The following is a 21,901-nucleotide window of genomic DNA, read 5'->3' on the forward strand; positions in this document are numbered from 1 at the left end:
ACCGCTGAGGAATCTGAGTCCAATACCACATGGTTCTCACTTCTGCTGGTTCTATCTCTGTTCATTCCAGCCATAGTGCCTCCCTAGCGCAGTGGGGCTTCTGTCCCTTCTCCAGTCCCAAACCCTATGGCTAGATTTCAGAGTCCTGTGACGCTGATTCGTTCATCTACCCAATTAACAAACATTACAGGAAGACCTACTACATATAAGGCCCCCTTATGCCCCAGGTGTCAGCCATGAACAGAGCCCCGTCCTAGTTTTCCAAGCCATCAGCAATTTCACTGCACAAAGCTCTGGAAACAGGGATGAGCCAGAAGCAGCAGAAACACAGCAGAGGACACTAGTATTCTAAGGCTCAAGTCAAAAGACAACAGCAAGAGTCCTTGGGCCTCCCTGGTGGCACAAGGGGTTAAGACACAGCCTATGAAGCTATTGGCAGCCATTGCAACACGAGTTCGATCCCCGGGCAGGGAGCTACACACATGGCGCAGCAGACCAATCCTGTCTGGCCCGCTGCTCTCCTCAGCAGTGTATTTCAGTCAGTTTGTCTGTTCTGTTCCCTACTCTGTCTCTGGTGAATCCTCTCACCACCCACACCACACACACACACACACACACACACACACACACACACACACACCCCTCAAGCCTGTATGCATAAATAAATTAATCTAAGGGAAAAAAAAGTGTTCTCAACCTGGCATGGGCACGCGCTCTGAGCTAGTCCCAACCTACCTTCTCTCTCTTACCTTCACAAGCATCACGCTCCTAGCTGACTTCTCCCCACAGAGCCTCAGTTCTCACCTGGTTCTCACCTGCCAACCGTGTGACCACAGGCAAGTTATTTCGCCTTTCTGGGCACTGGTGGAATAAAGATAATAATAGCCTCTGCCTCCTCAGGGCTGTTGAAAAGATTAAATGAGTTAATATCTGCGCAGCACAACAGGGCTGGGTATATAATACCAGCTGGGTTTGCTATTGTTATTGTCATCACCATTGTCTCTCTCAGGATCTCCTGCCCCGGCTCCCATATCTGCAGAGGACAGGCCTCCATTCTCAAGAGGCCTCTCACGTGCCACATCCTCCAAAAACACCACCTAGACCCCCTGGAGACTCGTGCACTGTCTGTACTGTCTGGATAGCCCAGTTATTTCTGTTCACCCCGTCACCAGGCAGCAAGGACCTAGACACTGTGACTCGTTCTCCTCTGGGACCCCCATGGTCCCAGCAAAGTGCCTGTCACACAGTGTGTCCACATGATCAGCAAAAGTTCAAAGGTCTGAAGCTTGACGATATTGGGTTCATGCCTGATTCTGACACTCAGTAGCTGTGCAAACTTTGGTAAGTTAATTAACCTCGCTGAGTCCCAACTTCTACATTAGCAATGAGGACACCTATCCCACCCTAGGAGAGTCATGGAGGGAATAAATCCAAGCATGCCTGAGCCCCCGACATAGTGTCTGGAAGAGAGAACGCCCTCAGCAAAGGGAAGTATCCTTTTCAAGGACCTTCAGCAGGGACTGAACACACGTCTTACACAGTTTGAGCCTGAGCACCTAGATGGCAGGGATCATGTCAAATGTCTGAGCCACAACAGTACTGTACTTGAGAGGAACAGCTCCCTGCAGGGGCCCCCCTAGGTCTCTGGGGTGTGGTGGTGCAGATGTCTAATTGGTCCGGGGCAGTTCTGACAATGTGGGGGCAGGAGGGGGCAGGAGGACTGTAGTGAATTTATTCGTGGCTAACTTTCCTCTGGGCTAAACCTTTACAACATAGAATAAATGGGTCCCGGGAGTCTCCCAGCTGCCTCCCACTTGCACCTTTGGACGCTCCAGAGACTCCCTTCTGGCTGTGGGAGAGAGTAAGGAAGCCATCCTGTCTTTGTTCCAGCTCTAGATGACTTGCTGGGCCAGGCCATCCCTGCAAGCTGCATTCCGTGGCGCTGCGCCAGGCTGGGGTGTAATCCGCTCCAGCCACCCTCCCTCACCTAGTGCTTTCCTAATCCACAGTTTACGCAAGACAGAGATCTCTGAGAAACACCTCAGCAGGCACCTCCCCAGCCACCCTGTACCCTGCTTTCAGGCTGGTGTTTTCTTCATCTAGGGGGGTGCTGTTCATTGCCGTCCACCCTGAACATTCCACTTCTCACCCAGGGCTTCCCCCAAATCTGTGCCTTCACTGCTTCTGTGGCCTTACGCACACTGGACAAGAAATTGCATTCCAGATGGAACAGTGCACAAAGCCTTACAGTGCTCTGCCTTGCTCTTGGTAAAGCAGATCTCACATCAATGGGGGCTGGAACAGATAGTCAATACAAAATAAAAAATTCAACCCTCCTTCACATCACATATGAGAGTGAACTCAAAAGGGATCATTGACCTATGTGGAAAACACTACAACATTCAGTAGAAAATTTAAAAATAGGGGATGAAATCTCTGAACCCTGGTTAGACAAACTTTTCTTAGCACAGGACATATGTGAACCATAAAAGAAAAAATTGGTAGATTGAACTTAAGGAAAACGTAAAGCATCAGCTCTTCAAAAGGCAGTCTTTAAGAAAGATGAAAAGACAAGAAAAAATCAATTGTAAAATATACATTGGTTAAAAGGCTTGTGCCTGGAATATAAGTTCCTATAACTCGACAAGAAAACAAACATCCCAAATGAAGACTACTTGAGCAGATGCTTCACCAAAGAGGAGCTGTGATGGCACACACACACTTGCAAAGATCCTGTTCCCCATTAGTCACTAGGGAAATGGAATTTAGAACTACAATGAGATAGCACTACCCATCTACTAGAATGGCTACACTATTAATTAAATGACTAATTAATTAACAGACAATAGTAAGTGTTGGTGAGAATATGCAGCCACTGAAGCTCTCAGACATTATTAATGGGAAAGCAAAATAGTGCAGTCACTCTGGAAAACAAGTCCGTGATTTCTTATCAAGTCACCATCCCACTTTGAGGTGTTTATCCAAGAGAAATAAAAACAGAAATACACACAAGGAGATGTATATGACTTTATGGCAGTTTTCCTCATAATAACCCCCATTTGGAAACAACCCAGATGTCCTTCAACTGGTCCAGGGAAAAAATAATATGTGGAACATCCACGCGATGGAATATTACTCAGCAATTAAAAGGAACAAACTGCTAAACATACAACAGCATATACGAGCCTCAGAAGTTTCCTGCTAAGTGAACAAAGGTAGACAGAAAATATTACATACCATATTATTTTAAATATCAGAAATCAGAGCAGTCATTGCTAGGGTCTGTGGGGAAGGGGGAGACTTAGCACAAAGGGTATAGGAAACTGTGTGGTGATGGAAACTCGCTATCTTGACTGTGGTGGAACTTCGGTAAGTGGAAGAATTTGTCAAATCTCATCCACCTGTACACTAGACAAGTGTGAATTTTACTGCAGGAGAAGTGTACTTCAATGAATATGATTTTTAAATAACAGAAAATAGAACAGATAAAAAAGTAAATCTGAAACAACCTTTCCACACCATGCAGTTAAAACGACACCAAGATACTAACAGCCAACAAGCTGAGGGCACTATCCTGAGGAATTATGGGCCCCTGTCTCATCTCAGCCTGATGCAATCCTTGCAGGTCCTCAAACACACCAGACACTTTCCTGTCTCAGACCCTTTGCACATACTATTCCCTTCACCTGGAATGTTGTACTAGATAATGTTGTTTTCTGCATTCTTAAGGTCTCTGCTCAAATGTCACCACCTCAGAAGAGGCATTCTAGCTAAGAGTCCCCCCAACTTATCACTCTCTATTCCTTAACTAGTTTTTTCTTCACAGAGCTTAGTACTACCCGCCACTAGAGTGTTGGGCGTTTGTTTACATCTCTCCATGGAATGGTTGCTTTCATTCACTCTTTCATTTACCCAACACCCACTGCGTGCACACCTGGGTCATACCTGGGCCTGGTCAGTGATCCAAGGGGCAGAATGTTGCCACAAGGTCAAGCTAGAGTTAAGCAACCCATCTCCTTCCCCGCACCCCCTTTCATGACCTGCATCGAGGTCTCTGCATAGAGATCCATGTTTCAGGGTCAGGGAAGTCACAAGATGGAAGGAGCACTGGTCCAGGTCAAGACACCTTTAGCTCCATTCCCTCATGTCCACCTGGAGGTGCTGAGCCAGGGGCCTCAGGATCAACAAGTCAACAAGCTTGACTTCCCCTCTTGAAAAATGATTATATGCGGGGGCCTCCCCGGTGGTGCAAGGGGTTGGGCAACGCACTATGAAGCAATTCAAAGCCTCTGCAGCACGAGTTCAATCCCTGGCCGGCCAGGGAGCTACCCCCATGGTGCGGCAGACCTCTCCTGCCTCGCCCACTGCTCCCCTCAGCAGTGTGTTTCACTCAGTCTGCCTGTTCTGTTCCCCACTCTGTCTCTGGTGGAATCCTCTCACTGCCCCCCACCCCCCCCCATCTCTGGCCTTTACCCCAGCTCTTGTATGCATAAATAAATCTTTTTTTGAAAAATGATTAGATGCATGTTTTTCAAATGTTAGTATCAGACTCCCCTAAGAGATTGATTAAAAGTATATACCTCATCTGCAAAGAATGTGACTCCGTAGCTTGTAGGTAGGGTCGGGAATCAACATTTTCTCTCTGTGTGTGTGTGTGTGTGTGTAATGTAAATTCCAAAAAGATCCCCAGGATCTGGGTATCAGCATCCTCATCCCTCACCCAGGGATGCAAGTGATCTAAGCACTAAATTTTGGATAGTGGCGATTTTCTGACTATATCTCAATTATAAAACTCTCCATCCAAATAAAATTTCACCCACAAACCACTTTGATAGCCCAGCGATGGGAAAGCTCAGGCAGAGGAAGGGAGCAGAACAACACTGACTCCTCCTCAAGGGCTTCTCCTCACATTTCCTTCAACCCCCACTCTGTGAGCCTGGGTCTTCTGGGGTTCCTTGAACACAGTTTGAACCCCACCACTCTAGGATTTTCACTGACTCAATCATTGTACAAATATTTGTGAACATTCACCAACAGTGTTAGGCACTGTTCCAGGTACTGGGAGTTCAGCAATGAACATGACAGATAAGTCACTGCTGTGACCCATGTCACATGGATGAGGGTGGGGTGCATGTCCACCACACACGAGGCACGATTCTAAGGACTTGTATGAGTCCCACTTGACAGATGAGGAAACTGAGGCCAAGGGAGATTAAATAATTTGCCCAAGGTCATACACTAGGGAGTGGCAGAGCCAGAATTTGAACCTGGCCAACACACCCTGCAGAAATCCTGCCTGGTTCTCAAATCCCAGGAGGGAGATGTGAGCCTACCCAAGAAATGCAGGCTGCTGGGCCTAGTCCCCAGGCCTATCCTATTAGCACCACTCAGCCCTGTGGGGTTAAGACTCCGAGACTGGGCTCCAGGTAAAACCGGATCCCACGTGACCAAGTTGACGCAAGTGGCCTTGTCTACCTGCAGGGACCTGAAAGTCTCCACTCTGGGGAGGAGAAGAATGTTCTCTCTGACCCAGGTGCCTCATATTTTCTAGTCCCCACTACACCGCTCGGTCGGCTGTCAGAAGACGGCTGTGTCCACGGTTCTGCTGGTGTTCCTTGCTAGACAGGGTAGCACTGATGTGACTACAACCAGAACTCGGCACCAAATTAGGAAGCAGAGTGGGGATGCAGCCAAGTGTCGCTGAGTAAGACGAGAGAGCACATGGACCAAGACAATCTTCCAACAGGAGGGCGGGGAGGTTGCTCGGAGGGCAGTTACACCCAGGACACTCATTCTGCCAACAGGGAAACCAAGGTCCAGTGAGAGGAGTTGGCTCACTTTGGCTGCTCTTGTCTTGGCTTTGTTCTCAGCTTCCTGACGTTGCCTCTGAAGTAGACAGTGGGTGCTGTGGTTGGAGGCAGGGAGACCCAAGTCCATGTCCAGTCCCTCCCTTGACTAAGCACTGTGACCTTGAGTTCCTAACATGAGCCTCAGCTCTCCTTGGTACCGTGTAGAAGGGAACATCCCTCAGAGAGGCGGCAGAGAGAGAGTTCACTCAACACACCCCACACCCAATGCCCAGCGGCGACTCAATCACGTCAGTTCCTCCACTGCCCTCTCCTGTGTTTCCCCCAAACCCACCATTTTCAGGAATGAGCTCATCCTGAGACGCAGCAGGTCTCTGCTGGGGTGTGGGTTTCAACCTCCTGCGACTCTAACTAATCAGCAGCGTCTATGGATACATCAGCTGGGAACTGTCGGAAATGCAGCATTTAGGCCCCGCCCCACCCCCACCCTGATGAGTAGAATCTGCATCTTAATAAGATTCCCCACCCCCTCCTGGGAAGCACTGTTTAGCATTTTTTGATGAACTGAAGTATTCCTTTTGACTATCTTTGACCCCAGTTATCAGTAGCCAACATCTGCGGGGCATTTTGTTCATGTCAGGCATGCGGAAATGTTTACAGGCACAATCTTACTTAAGCTGCAGAATCTCTGGTGAGGATTCCTTCTGGCCCCATTTCACAGGTCAGGCAATTGAGGCTGAAGTGGGTGGGTTAGTTCCCTTCGCAGCAGGTAAGTCCTGGAGCCACAGCTCAAGCCCTAGGCCTCTCCCTCCGCCTCCTTCCTTGGCCCCCCCCTGCTGGCTGGCTGCAACTAGGCGCCCCTGCCTGGCTGGAACCCACACACCGGTGTTGTCTATCCCTGCTCCCCTTGTGGGATCCGGGTGACAACACTGATTGCTCAATTTGGGATTCAAGCTGGAATCTGTGAAATGGTGGTTTTGAGTCTCCCCTTCCCCCGACTCTTTAGGGTGAGTTTTTGAGACCCCAGAGAAGCTGGCCGGATACACAGGATCCAAGATGCTCGCCACTCACCTGAACTAATGAAGGCCAAGGTCGGCAGGTCCCAGGGAGCAGGTGGCCAGAAGGCCGACCCCCTGGGCACTGCCCTGCTCCCTACCTCTGGCCCTTCCTTCCAAGCCACCCCCCAGAACTGTTAAGACTCTGACCGGAAGGAATAAGCAAGAAAGACGAAGGAGGGAAGGGAAATGTGCAGAAATGACACTGGGGCACTGACCCCTGCAAGCAACCCCAGGCAACCCTGGGCCAGGCTCGCAAGTGCCTTATCAGCAATCCTGCCTGCAGCCCTGCAGCCTGCAAAACTCTTATCACCTGTACCCATTTTATGGATGAGGAAATTATGGGTCAGAGATGTGGCGACCTGCTGAAGGACACTCGGCAAGGAGGGAGAGGGTTGGATGCAAACCCAGGTCTTCTGACTGGCCTGCCTGGGTGCTTTCCACTCAGCAGGGATTTGCCTGAATTTTGAGCCAACTCCATGGACTTACCTCCTGTAATCTTCACAGCCACAGCCTTCGGGTTGGTGGGAGGAGTTGGTGAGGTCATCTCAGGCACTGTCGCCACTGAGGCAGGGGGAGAAAGGTCAAGTGACTTGTCAGACCCCCCGGCTAGTTTCTTGTGAAGCAGGGGCTCCTGCCCAGATCTCTTGAACCCTGAGGTTCCAGTTCTTTCCTCTTTACTGCCAGCTCTCCAGAGTGTCTAACATGAAGCGACAACCCCCTCCCAGAAAGGTCAGGTCATGCTGAAGTGATAGAAAGGACGTCCCTTATGAGAATAAAATAGAAGGTGAACCCTCGCCAAGATGGCCCCGCGGGGCGCTCAGGTGGAACCAGAGCTTGCTTTATGGTGAGATCGTGTGGGCCTGAAGCACAGGCAAATCCTTGTATCAACAAACAGGGTTTATTCTGAAACAAAACAATAGAGGAGGGTGGATTGGAGAACATCTGCAGGGCAAGAGCGCTTCCGAATGCTGGCCCCACCACCCTCGCCCTCTGTGACCTCTGCAGGACCACCCCTTCCGTTTCCCCAGAGGGGGAGGCCTCAGGAGGCACCGGGAACACAGACTGCTGGAGTTTGCTGATTATGCACGCCTGGGCCCTCTCTTTCTAGCTTCCTGGCCTCCTCTAAATTGGGATCTGAATATTCATGCTCACGCTCCAAATGTGCAGATCCCATTCAGTAGCTGTGTGACCTTCAGCAAAGCACTTAACCTCTCTGAGCTTCAGGTATGGACTGTAAGATGGGACCCATCAGAGCACCTTCCTCACACACTCTAAGAATGAAATGAGCCCGTACTTGCAAAGTGCTAAGGCAAAAACTAAATATGCGATACCTGTGGGTTCCTATCATCCCCCTTACTCTAATGCTCCTTTTCTGGGATGGTGGGAGCCACAGGCTGGCTGGACACAGTAGTGTGTCTAAGATATAAGGGGTGTCTGGGGCAGCCTGTGAAATGGCAGAGTCCACAAATTCCCTCCCCTAGTGAAGACGTGAGAAAGATGCTGATCAGCAGGCACTGGGCGTCCGACTCTAAAACGCTGCTGTTGAGAAATCAAATTAGTATCTAAAGGTTAGGCCAAAGAACTGATTTTGCAAAATACGAACTTTTTTGAATGGAAAAGGAGCATTGGCTGCAAATTAGCTATTCTTTGCCCTCTCTGGCCGGGCTCCCCATGTATAAAGTGGGGCACGGGAGACAGAGTGGGAGCTCACCTGCTAACCCAGGGGCCAGGCTTCAGCTTTCAGACGTCTTGGCTTGTAAGTGGGGTGAGGAATCCATTCAGAAAGTACTTGACGGCCTCTCTGGTGGCTCAAGGAGTTAAGTCTCAGCACTGTGAAACTATCTGTAGCCACTGCAGCAGGATTTTGATCCCTGGCCAGGGAGCTACCCATATGGCACAGCAGACCTCTCCTGTCTCGCCCGCTGCTCCCCTCAGCAGTGTACTTCAGTAGATCCACCTGTTCTGCTCCCCGCTCTGTCTCTAGTGAATGCTCTCACCCCCCACACCTCTGGCCTACACCCCAGCTCTTGTATGCATAAATAAATAAATATTAAAAAAAAAAAGTACTCCAGCCCCAGGCCCCAAATGCCTTCCTCTTCACACTGCGGCCAAGCTCTCCTCCCAGGAGGATGTGCTCCCACCCCCTCAGCTTGCTCTTGCTGCCTCTGGCTAAGAAGGCATGGGATTAAAATCAGTGACCAGGTGGAGCAATTCTCAGACTGGCTCTCCAGGCTGTGGATGACCAAGAAAGGTCACCAGATGAGGAAGGTGAAGCAGACACTCATGTCATTCACTAACCTAAAGGTCAAGGAACTGATTTTTCAAAATGCTTTGTCCTGTGTCAAGAAAAGTTTCTGACACATTCCTCAGAAGCGCCTCTAGACACATTCCAGAAGGCCATGCACACACACCTGCCAGCACCAGGGAGCTGGAGCCGGGGGAGAGGCCTGGGTGCCCAGTCAGGGGCAAACTCACCACAACGTGACTGTGGCTCCTCCAGTCTCAGCCTTGGTTTTCTTGGCTGAAAATAGACTCAGGCTTTTCTTTTTAATAACTTTGTATTTTGGAATGATTTTGGATTTATAGAAAAGTTACAAATACTATAATACAGAGAGTTCCCATGTGCCTTTCACTTTTTTCCTCCAATGTCACCATTTTACATTCCTGTGGTACATTTGTCACCACTAAGAAACCAGCTTCAGGACATTGTTACTAATTAAACTTCAGATTTTATTTGGATTTCACTCATTTTGCCACTAATGTTTATTGGTGCATGACCGGGGCTTTTCTAGCCCAGGAAAACACTCTTCTTTTAGGACTAAGTCATATCTGAGTTCCCTCCCAGGTTAAAAATAATAAAAACAGAGGAGCAGTAGACTTCATGGTTAAGCGCGCTGAGTGTGTGAATGAGCAAAGGGATACTGGGCTGTGTGACTTTGGACAAACCACTTACCCTCTCTGAACTCCAGTTTCTTCACCTATTAAAAAGGGGCTTATTCTTTTTTTTTTTAATAGAGGCATGTTTTATTTATTTATTTACTTGTTTGTTTGTTTGTTTATACAAGCACTGGGTACAGTCAGAAGCGCGGGAGGGTGAGAGAATTCACCAGAGCCAGAGCAGGGAGCAGAGCAGGCAGAAGGACCGAAGTACACTGCTGAGGGGAGCAGCGGGCGGCAGGAGAGGTCTGCGCGCCATGCGGGCCCCTCCTCCAGTGGCCGGGGAGCAGCCGGGGATCGAACCGGCGCCGCAGAGGTCACGGGCAGCTTCGCAACCCAGCGCTCAACCGCTGCGCCACCGGGGAGGCCCAAAAAGGGGCTTATTCTTTATAGGGGTGCGGTGAGGTTATCATGTGCTAATTCATGGGAAGCCCTTAGCACATATCCTAGTACTCCAGGAGCACTCCACTGAAACAGCTCAGCTGGTAGATCAGAGACTGAAACCAGACTCCCCCGCATGCTGTCTACTCCTGGTGAAAATCTCCAGCAAAAAGGTTGCTCCACAAAGGAGACATCGTGTTGCTGGGGTAGCGTGTCCAATCCAAGGTAGAACACACAAAAGGGGAGCGGGCAAAGATGTAAAGTCATGCGGGCCCTCTGACCCCACTCGCTAGCCGCATAACCTGAGCAAAGTTCAGCCGCTCTGTCTCAGCATCGACATCTGTTAAGTGGGAACAGATCAGTCAACTTACAGGGTTGCCGAGAAGAGGAAATGAGAAACACACTGTAAAATTTGGCTGCAATATTATCGTCTTTCCCTTCTGGGAACCACTAAGTCATGGGCTGCAATTGGGATTATTAAAGAGCCCACTGAAATCTGACATGGGCCATTACTAGGGGCTAGTAAAGACGTCCTAGGGTAAAGAGATCTGGTTTCTTTTCTTTTTAGGGGGCACAGGGCTGATTCACTAAAGACTTGCCCACCCTTTCCCATCCTTGCCCAACCAAAGTTATGTGGAAAGGCCATTCCATACCCTCCATGGCTGCCAGGCCTTTTCTCGTCCAGAATGAAATCAGACAAGGACCTCAATCGCGTGACCTGCGCTGAGGTGTAAAAGGAAGAAGCACAGCTATTCCCACGGTCACTCTGAGGATGGTCGCTGTAGTCCCTGTTTCCAGAGATTCACAGAATCATTTGTTTTTCATAGAATGGCAGTAAGGGACTGAGGAAATCAGGTTCACTCCTACTTAAGGAAGAGCAAAGTCACACAACAGAAGGGCTTCAGAAGTGAGATGTAACCCCAGACACAGGATTTCCACTTCTGTGCTCTTGCTCTCTGACACAAAGGCCCAATAGGCCTCTAACTGCTGAAGACCATTCATCCACCCACCCACCCACCCATCTGTCCACCCACCCACCAATTCATCCATCCATCCATCCATCCATCCACCCACTCGCCTATCCATATGTTGCATGATAACCAGATATAACCTGAAAGTGACCCCTATACAGAGAGGCCAAGGAGGGACTGAAGAAAAAGGCAGGCCATTGCATACTGGTAGGGAGTCTTGATAACCAAGGGTTTACTTACAATGAGGCTTTGTTGTGCATAATGAGAAGCCAAGTAGTTCCCTGCACCTGTCCCCCAAATCTTAACTGTTATATAGAGGCTTAAATTGGGTTTAATCACACGCACCACGCAAATGTCTTAACAAGCTATTTTATCTCAGGGATTTGTCCTTGGACAGCTTCTATAAATGAGGACACACAAAAACCCACATTGCCAGGGAGTAGGGGGTGGTAAGAAGAGTCAATCGCCTGGATCCAGCCCCCAGGTCGACACACAGTGATGTTCTTTTGATTACCTTCCCCAACACCATCCACCCACCTACCCACCCACGATTCATGTATCCATCCGTTCATCCACCCACCCACCCATTCACCTACCATTCATCTATATTGAACACTGAAGATCCCTTGTGGAAGGTGGCGGGTGCTGTGCTGGGTATTAAGGGTTCAGCAGTAAACGAGACTATCTCAGTCTCTGACCTCATGGTGCTGTCTGTTCAGCTGAGATTGAGGCTCCGTCAGGTGTTTCTCGAGGGTCTGCCACAGGGCCTGGCACACAGTAGGTACACAGTAAATATTTATCAAAGAATGGATCTCTCATCTTCAGTAATGCTCCCCCCTTTATGAGCAATGTCCTAGGGTTGGTTGAAGACACTGATGGGGCTAAAGACTCTGTATTTGTCTTGAACCACCTTGCCAGATCATCATTCCTATCAGAAGACTGCGTGTAGCCATGTGCAGACATAGCAACTGGGCAAGAAGGCCAAAGACCCAAGTTCCTGACCCTGGAGCTGTTGACTCCTAAGTCGCCCCTGGAAGACACAGGAGCCTCAGTTTTCTTATCTATAAAATGGATAAAATAACCGTTGATTTGTCTGTTTCCCTTGATCGCTATGAACATAAAAGGAGAAGGGGGGGGGTAAAAAACAGAGGGAGGAAGGGAGAGAGGGAGGGAGGGAGGAGGAAGAAAAGCTGATAAGAATAAAAGATATTGCGATTTGACTTGATTTATCCAAATGTCCAACAAGGACACATGGGGAAAATGAAAGCAATCGGCTTTTTTTTTCCCAGTGCTCAGCACACTCATCTCAGCCATCTGTAACGTAACTGGTTGCAATTGCCCTAGATATGTTTCAACCTTTGAAGAGATTAAATTTATGGATTTGTGGCATCACATGCCATCCCAGCCAATCCTGACCCACATTTCTCTCCACTCAGTGCATGTAACAACAGTACAAAGAGGTGTTGTAACCTTAATTGCTTGCAATGTGTTTTGAAATCCTTAGATTAAAAAGCTCGGTGAAGTCCAAAGTATTAGTCTCCTATAATGCCCAAGGAGGTCTGTTGAGCCTCGTCTGGATTCCTGGGAGCAGGCACACATTACAGGTCTGAGGCCCCAGGAACTTTGGGATTTAAGGGACCTATTTACCAGATGGCCCCAGACCAAGCCCAGCTTCCAAGGTTCTGAGCTGCAGGGCATGTGCCCACATCCTGCCTAGCTTCTGATGTGCTTTTTCCACTTTTTTCCCTTAAGTTCTTGGGTCACGCGGCCTGAGTTGCACTTGCCCCGGTGTCATAGGTTTGCTTTCCTGGGTGATCTCGACCTGAGTCTCAGAGAAGGATGGTTGTGTCATCTGAGATTCCTATATGCCTCTTCATTTAATCCGGAGGCCAGGACTTAGTCCTGATTCTAATTTTTACCATTCAAAGTTAGCACTGGAATTCTGTCCCAGGCGGTAAACCTTGGCAGGTGTGCCAGTGTGGACAGAGAGGGGTAGAAGGGGGTCCGGGTTCCTAGGGGGACTGTGTTTCCTTGATCTGGCTGCTGGTTATGCCAGTGTGTTTGGATTGTGAAACTCAGCACTATACACTTAAATGTGCATTTTTTTTTCTAGGTTATGTGTTGTTACTTTAAAAGGCAAAGTTTGTTTTCTTTTTAAATCACTCTGGATGCTGATTTACTTCATGAAGAAGATTCTGATGGAATAGTGAACTCGAAAGTCTAATTAAATCAAAATCCTTTCTCTACCTTTGTGATTCAAAATAATATCATTTTAGTTTTTCCTTCGTTTATCACCATGTTTACACTTTGGAGGTAAAAAAAAGGAAATGCCTCAATTAGTCATTTTAATTAAGTCTAACGCGGGGTGGAGAGGGTGGGGGTTTCTCAGCAGAAAGCCTGAGATGCCTTCAGGGAGATAGGTGGACTTCTAAAATTAAAACAAAATTCTGTTGAGTACAGGTGTGTATTTCCCAAAGCTTTCATCAAATTCTCAAGCTAAAAAAGACCAAAGTCAGGGCCTCCCCTGGTGGCGCAGCAGTTGAGCTCTGGGCTGCGAAGTTGCCCGCAGCCTCTGCAGCCTGGGTTCGATCCCCGGCCGCAGGGCAGGGGTCCCCCATGGCGCGCAGACCTCTCCTGCCGCCCGCTGCTCCCCTCAGCAGTGTACTTCGGTCCTTCTGCCTGCTCTGCTCCCCGCTCCGGCTCTGGTGAATTCTCTCACCCTCCCGCGCTTCTGACTGTACCTAGTGCTTGTATAAATAAATAAATAAATATTTTTAAAAAAAAAGACCAAAGTCAGAGAGGGATTGCTACAACTCACAGCTTATTCATATACACTCACCTCCCAGTGTTTCTGGGCCGCAGCCTTCAACAACCTGATTTCACCAAATTGGCTTTACCCATCGAAATGAATTTGCCCACATCAGTGGAAAAAGTGAATGGATTCAGATCCGTCTGGGATCCTATCTCTTCACCCTGTTTGCTTCTCCCCTGGGAGCTGCCCGAGCCAGTGGGGCTGGAGACCTTTGCATCCCCAGCTTGAAACTGCAAAAAGATAAAGGCGGACTGGATTCGAAAGAAATGCACCATGCCTATGTATGAAACCAGATTTATTAAAATTTCTCTACAAGTCAGAAACAGCGTCTCGCTGTTCACATATATACACACATGTACAAGGATCTAGTGTTTTGAGCTTCCCCGGCAGAAGCCCAGCCAGTCCCGAGTCCTCGGCCGGGTAAGGGTGTATCACAGATACAGAGGGGCAACCACGAGAGCGTGAGTACGACAGAGGCCTCTGCCCTCCCTCTTCTCCAAGTCCCATGATTCTGTCACGGTAATATTGCCAATATTCATTCACATTTCACGTGGTCTTAAACACGCAGGTTATTCAGACAACACACAGACAACAAAACAAGCTTCAGAGCCGAAACAACAACAAAAAAAAACACCGGACATTATGTATAAAAGGTCAAATATATGTACAAAGTACACAGTACGTGAGGTATACATGGCATTCTCACAATGCATGTTAGTAGTTAGCCTAGGCATAGCCCTTGAAAGATGACTGCTGTTGTTGGGGGTTTTTTTTTGTGCCATTTCTCAGTATGTTTGGTTTACCCGTTTAACCACCTGATGTCAGCACTGTCGGAGACAGCTACTGATAGTTCATCTGTACTTGTTTAATGCAAGTTGCTGTTTCTCTGTTAAGGTCTAGCTTTAGTAGGTAGTGAGGTTCCCATCTCTGGAAGCAATCAAGCAGAGGCTGGACTCCCACCTATGAAAGAAGCTGAAGGGGGTGAGGGTGGGGGATTTCTGTTATCAGGAGGTGGCAGAAAGAGAAGTTGGGCTGGATGACTTTTAAAGTCCCTTCCGACTTTAAAGACATGGGGTTTGCTATTTCACTCCAGATGCCGATTATATGAATGTATTCATAAATCACACCACATTCGAAACATGAACAACCCATCATGCAAAACCGTGGAGGCACACACAATGCCAGAGGCAGACCAGATCTAAGAGAGGTTAGAATATAATTCTGGAAGTTGGCCTGGCATCTACTAAGACTATTCAAAATTCACGTTCTCTGAAGCACAAAGGTGTTTAACATTTGCTCTTGGGAGAGGAGAGAGGAGCATCGCCTGATCCTTCTCCTCCTAGACATAATGCTCCACCCTGAGATGGTCTTGGGGAAAAACGTAAAGGATAAAAGCTAACGTGTTTGAAGGGAACCCAAAAAGCTAACAGTTTCCAAATGCTCAAATTATTTAAAAAAAAAATCTGCAGTCTGTCTCAGCTCAGAGTTCTGAAATAGCCCAGCGTTCGAATCTTTTGTGATACTTTTCCAAGCACAGCTAGCTGGCAGGTGCTTTTTTAGCTAAGAGGGGGCGGTTTCAAGGTCAGAAAGAAGGCATTAGTGCATGAGGTCTTGGCAGGCAGTGGAGGAGAAGGCCTGGGCTCCTGCTTCAGGCTCCTGTGCTCCTGAAACAGTGCTCCCCAAATGGAGCAGAGTCATCGGTAAATGTGGGTGGAAGAAAACGATGAGTTAAACCAAACCCCAAAAGAACTTTCTGAGCATAGAGGCTGGGGTAGCACAAGTTAGCTACCCAAGACGAGTTCCAAGACGGAGGCTTTATTGGCCCAAATGATTTGTCACCTCATTCGAATTGGGTTACTGCCCAGATGTGGTTCGCGTCCTTCCTCTCCCTAAGAATATTCAAGTTCCTTTCACTTGACCGCACGGTGCAGGACAGCCAAACGCTGCCACCCACAAAAGATGCCGAACCCCCGAATCTGACAAAGGGATGGTGGGCAAAGGTTCTGGAACGGGAAACAGCTTCACAGGGCGGCCGTCAGAGTGGACGCTGCTCAGGTCCCGGAAAGTCACTCATGAGAACAGGGGCGCCACGCGGGGCCCAGCAGCAACGGTCCACACCATCACAGACCCGGCCGGCACACGCCGAGACGCCTGTCCATCTTTAGAAATGGAAATGCCATGTGTGAGAATGATGAGGTTTCTGAGGTTCGGGATCAGCAGAAGAAGGAGCTAATGTCACTGTCCTCCTGGCATTCTGGAACAATCTGGTCTGAAGTCCCCATTTCTGAGTCCACGTACCCAGGCTCCAGGACAGACTCAAACCAGGGATGGAGTAGGATCTCAGGAGCAGTGAGTCTCTCGGAGGGCTCCCTCCTCAGGAGGCTGCGGATGAGGCACCTAGCTTTGGGGGAAATGTGCTCGGGAATGCAGAACTGTCCACGTCGGATTTTGGAGAAAAGGGCACTGGGATCTGAGTCATGAAAGGGATAGCGTCCCACCAAAAGGGTGTAGAGCATCACCCCAAGGCTCCAGACATCCGCCGCCTTCCCAGAGTAGGTACCGGTGGTGTTCAGGATCTCGGGGCTCACGTAGGCTGGGCAGCCGTGTTTGTCTGACAGAGCATCATCTTCCCCCTTAATTATGTGTGTGTCTTCTAGACTTTCCAGTCGGAGCTGGGTCCTGCAGGAGAGAGGACACGAGTCATTACTTCCAGGTCAGCTGCTGTGAAAAACAAGTCCTTCCCAATTGCAGCACCCACAGGCCCCGAGAGCAAAGGCCCCAGGTACGCCGTTCAGCTCTTATCCAGTCAGCAGTGCAGCCTTCCAGGACTGAGGATTTCACAAACCAATACAAACTGCAATAAATGTTTGCAAAGTATCGAGAGAACGTCTGGGGTGGAGGGTATGATGCAAAGCCCCAAATACAATTCATTATGCTCGGGCTTATAAGAGATATCCTAATAGGGATTGCACAACTGACAAAGTTCACATTGCAGAAGTGCGAGCTGGTCTCAGGGGGAATGCTGACATGTTCTCTAAAGGTTGAGAGGAAAGAGCAGTAAACCCTCTTCTTCAGAGAGGGCCTGGGCACCCTAAAGCCCATCTCAACCTTGCCATGCCCTTGACTGCCAGAGCCACTAGGATCCACACTCTTGCATTACAGAGCATGGACACCAAGGTCACTGATACATGGGTTGTCAGCACCCCCGTTCGCAGAGACCCCTGCAGCCAGAAGGTGATAGATGATGATAGATGTGATGGGAAAAGTGTAAGGAAAGTCAATTACATTTATTGGGGTATTTCATTGCAAAGGACACTTGGCCTGGATGCAGGAGGTTGGTGACCAGAAGCAGCTGATAGATTTGAAGGATGCATGGGACCCTACAAAGCATGAGCAAACACACACACACACACACACACACACACACACCCCTGGGATGGCACATCAACACCAGAGCCAATTTAATCTCCATGGGGGTTTATCTGTTTAAGTAACAAAGTCTGAAATATCTTTAGCCAAAGGTTCAAATGTAGCTGCAGGTACCCCCTTAATCAGATCCAGCCACTCAAGTCTCCTGGATCCCCTGCTGTCCAGAGCCACATGCGGGCACCTCTCCTATCAGGTGGGAGTTCATGTTTCTCCCTGCTTCTCTGAAATAGCCCTGTTTCAGTAAATCACTTGTGAAGTTAAAGGCAAACATTTGGTACTGGCTAATGGGTCAATTCCTTTTCCTCTCAAAGGCCTGGTGGTTGGTGATTTTTTTTTTTTTTTCTTCCTGCCTTCCTGTTCCCTGGAGTGTAGGATACATGTGCTAACTTCGGTATGTCCTCAGCATGACCTCCCTGTCGTTATGTAAAATACCCATTGGTTCTGTAAACGGAAAATATGACTCAACCCACACTGTCTGCCCCTGATTGGCTGCTGTAGTACTAAAACCCTGCACCTGTGCTGGTTACACGAATAGCGTCAGCCTGCCATTGCTTAACCCTCGGGTTGCCAAACTCCATGCACATGACATTCGCCTGTGCAATGCAGATTTCAAAAGCCAGTAAGGAGGTGTGTAAGGCATGTTTCAGAAAACACATCACCCTATCAAAGAAGCATGTTCCAGGAATTGGAAACTTCTCCATTGCAAACACTTTGCTTTTCTTTGCTAATCAGTGTGTTCCAATAATTATTGCAAGATCAGACAACAGAGCAAGGCTTTATGGCCCTTCAACACGGCTCTTTTTCATATGCTCAGGAGTTAAAAGGTAAAAATGCACAGCAGGGGGTAAGTACTGCGTGACCAGCTACAAGAAAATAGCACACACCCACCTCTACAATTCTACCCCAGACTTGGCTTTTAACCTTTGCACTGGGGCTATTCTCTCTCCTCCCAAAATCAGGTAAGGTCTGTCTTCCCTGTGGCTTCCCACGTGCTCTGGCCTGAAACCCCTACTCTGAATCTTAATGTGCTTTTATTCTCTTATCAAGCTCATCTTCTCCTTGCGGAGGTAAGCCATGATCTATATTTAGCAACCGATTCCAGCCAACTTGCATTTATTATTCAATGTGGCTATTTTCTGAAGAAGAGGCCAAACAAGATGTCTAAAAAGTCACTGAAGAATGTGAAGAAAGTACTGAGGGCCAAGTCTGATTTGGAACAGGCATGCGGGGCAGACGAGGGGGGCAGAATCCTGCAATCACAACAGCTCTGTGATACCTTCTAAGTACAAAAAAAAAAACCCCACCCCTGTTTGGTACAAGCAAGGATGTGAGGCTGCCCCTAGGAGTCAATGTTAATTAGCATTTGCTCCCCAAAATGGAAATTGGTGACAACAATGGGAAGTAAACTGGATCCTGGGGTGGAAGCGGGGAGAGTGTGCGTGCAGAATGTAATCCTGCCATTACGTGCTGCCCCCAATCACCCCACCAAGGCACCCTCTCCCCACCACCTCCGCCAGCGTGCAGAACAACTGGCCTTGGCATGACTCCTCTGGAGAGGACTTCTCAGAAACCCTGGGACAGCTGAGCCCTGGGTTTTGCTTTAAACCAACACACTGCACCTAGCTGCTCCACCTGCACCTCAATTTTGGTTGCAAAAGGTCACAGGAGTTGCCGTGCAGGCGGCTCACCTCTCCTCTGTGGAGAAGACAAACTTCCGAAGCTTCAGGTCCCCCAGCACAATGGCCGACTGGTGGCAGTGGGCTACGGCGGACACGATCTGCTTGAAGAGCCGAGCGGCCTCCTCCTCCCGCAGCCTCTTGCGGCTTCGCACATAGGAGTGCATGTCCCCAAAGTCCCTCTCAAAGAAAACGTAGGCCTTGGTTTCCCCAAGGATCACCTCCACGACGCCAGTGATATTCCGGTGTGACGGCAGCTGGATGTAGGGCCTGATTTTGTCCTGGTAGTGTTTAATGGGGAACACCTGCAGAGAGATGGCGACCCATTTAGGGGCTACAAAGGCAGAGGCTGCCCCCCAAATCCCAGCTGGCCAGCAGTTCTCTGCCCTTGGGCTTTTGTTTACTGTAAGGCTCCATTCATTTGCGTTTTGTTTCCACCTTCTGCAGCGTGTCTGCCCCAAACTTGCAACACCAGGGCTATGGTGGGCTACCAAGTATTCAAAGGATTACCCTGTGACTGAATGGCCTGAAAGAGCTGCTGTCAGTCAATGTCCCATCGTCCCCGAGATAATCAGCTCCGGGGAGCTGAGCCCCAAAGCCCCTAGCCACGGTGGCCCTTCCTTGTTAGCGAGGCAGAGTGGCCGATCGAAGGTCCTCTCCCCACCCTGGGATCTCCAGGGCTGACAGCAGGCCCTGGAAATGTGTGACTTCCTGCAGGTCCAAAGCGCCCCTGAGCAGAGACGGAACACAGAAGGTGGTGATTCTGAAGCAGGGGCAGGAGAACATGCAGATCTGTCATTAGTCAGAAGGAACAGATGACTCCGAAAGACTGTGACAAAGCAGCCTTAAGCAACCTGCCTCCAGTCTGACTCAGGTAGCAGCAGCCCTGGGTTAAAATTCTCCCAGGAGGGATGCAGGGTCTGAGCCCTGATTTTTCATGTGTTTGTTTATCCCCACCCCCCACCCCAACTCCCACCCCACCCAGGAAATGGGTAGTAGCTCCTCTAAGAAGCTGGCTGGTCTCTTGAAGGGCCTTTTGTTTAGTCCGGTTACTCATATCCTACACTCAGCTGGAAACGGTGACACACGGGCTGTCACCATCTGGATTCAGCTATTATCTGCTCGGAGGAACTGGAAGGGGTTGCACAATGCCCAGTCCCACCCCACCTCTGAGGCCTGGCTGCCCTGGCACCAGCTAGAAAAATCTCTCTGCTGCCCCCCTCCTGCCACCCCACCCCACCCCACCGCACACACAGTCTTCCCAAAACAGCTCCTAGCCCCAGCGAATGAGATTCCCGCCCTACCCCCCTTTAAAGTGGGTTCGAGCCTGGGTCAGGTCGGGCAGTAGGTGGCAGCAGCGAGCACCGGGGGGGGGGCAGGGGGTGCTGTCAGGTGAGTTGCAGAAAACCAAGAGCGCCTTGGGTGAGGAGGGAGGTTGACCCTACATTTGGGGTGAACAGGAGCAGCCGGGAGGGTTCTCGGGGCTGTCTGAGAGGAAGGTGTCGGGTTGGCCAGGGTGTACTGTGGGGAGCGCGCGCGTCTCTGCGCGCTGGGGCGCACGCGGAGGACCCAGTTTGGAGGAGTTGTGTCTCCTCCAGGATGGAATCCCTGAAGTTTGAAAGAAAATCGCAGCCGGAAAATAAAGATATGAATGGAAACGGGGGCTCCTGGGCCATGTGGGCTTCCCAACATCCCTACTCCGCGTAAATCTCCCTCCCGCCCGCGCCCCCGCGGGCAGACACCCTCGGTCTGCTCTCTGGGGAGGACCGGGTCCTGCCGGAATCCCCAAGACCCAAGTCCGGCAGGGTCTTCCCAGGCCCTGGCTCCCCACAGCTGAGCCCCCGAGGCCTTGACACCCCAGCCCGAGAGCTGCCAGCTGCTCCGGGCTCCGGGGAGGCACCCACGGCAGGCGCCCTTCCAGCATGGGGGTGGGGGGTATGAGAGAAGGGGAATGGCACGGCCCCGGAATCCATTTCAATTCCACAACTTATATGGAACGCCACGCGCTCAGCCGGGCGCGGAGGAAATAATAGAGATAAAGCAATGGGCACTGCACCTCCCCTCGGCGCCGGGCCCCCCGGGTGCCGCGCCAGAGGAAACCCCTCCATGCCCCGAAGGTGAGCGTGGTCAAAGCCGCCTTCTCGGCTCCCGCACCCATCCGGCCGGCCCCGGCGGGCCCAGAACACGCTTCCCGCCGGCGGGTTCTCCCCCCCCCCCCACCGCGGCCCCGCGCCGGCCCGCGCCTACCTTGCAGCGCAGCTCGCGCCCCGTGTGGATGCAGAGCGCCCGGGACACATGCTCGCGCTCGGCCAGGGGCAGCAGCAGGTAGTCGGCGATGCGGCTGGGCCCGGGCGCGCTCCCCGCGCCGCCGCCGGCCCCCGGGGCGGCGGGCAGGGGCTGCGGGCTGCAGGGCGAGCCGGGCGGGCTGAGGTAGTCCGGGGGGCTGGAGCACTCAGAGAGGCGCGGGCACTTGGCCGCCACGGTCGCCGTGTCGTCCGCGTCCAGCAGGCGTTTGGCCGGGGCGCCCCGGGCCGCCGGGAGCAGCAGGGCCGGGCCGCGGGGCTGCGAGGCGCCGCTCATGGCAGAGCGCACGGGACCGACCCGCATCCCGCGCCCGGCCCCGGGTCGGTAGGTCCGGGATCCGCGCGGGAAGGCGCAGCGGGCTCGGCGCGGGCGCCGCCACTGATTCCAGCCGGCGGGACGGAGTTTGCAGGCGCCGGGCTCGGCCCCCGGGGGCGCAGGGCAGGAGCCGCTCGCGCGCGCTCGCGCCGCCCGCGGAGACCACGCCGGCCGCGCGTGCCGGAGCCGAGGCGGCCGCGGGGCCCCCGAC

General features: G+C 50.8%; 1 protein-coding gene across 1 annotated transcript; it reads right to left on the reverse strand.

Moving 5' to 3' along the window:
• Window positions 1-16,179: 16,179 nt before the first annotated feature.
• Window positions 16,180-21,678, reverse strand: TRIB1 (tribbles pseudokinase 1; the record flags this gene model as incomplete). Its single annotated transcript, XM_084230429.1, has 3 exons — window positions 16,180-16,645; window positions 19,084-19,376; window positions 21,319-21,678. 3 exons carry the CDS (start codon window positions 21,676-21,678, stop codon window positions 16,180-16,182), a joined length of 1,119 nt encoding a protein of 372 aa, XP_084086555.1.
• Window positions 21,679-21,901: the final 223 nt, after the last annotated feature.

This window comes from Talpa europaea (assembly GCF_964194135.1).
Source record: "Talpa europaea genome assembly, chromosome: 3".
In the NCBI taxonomy this organism is placed as follows: domain Eukaryota; kingdom Metazoa; phylum Chordata; class Mammalia; order Eulipotyphla; family Talpidae; genus Talpa; species Talpa europaea.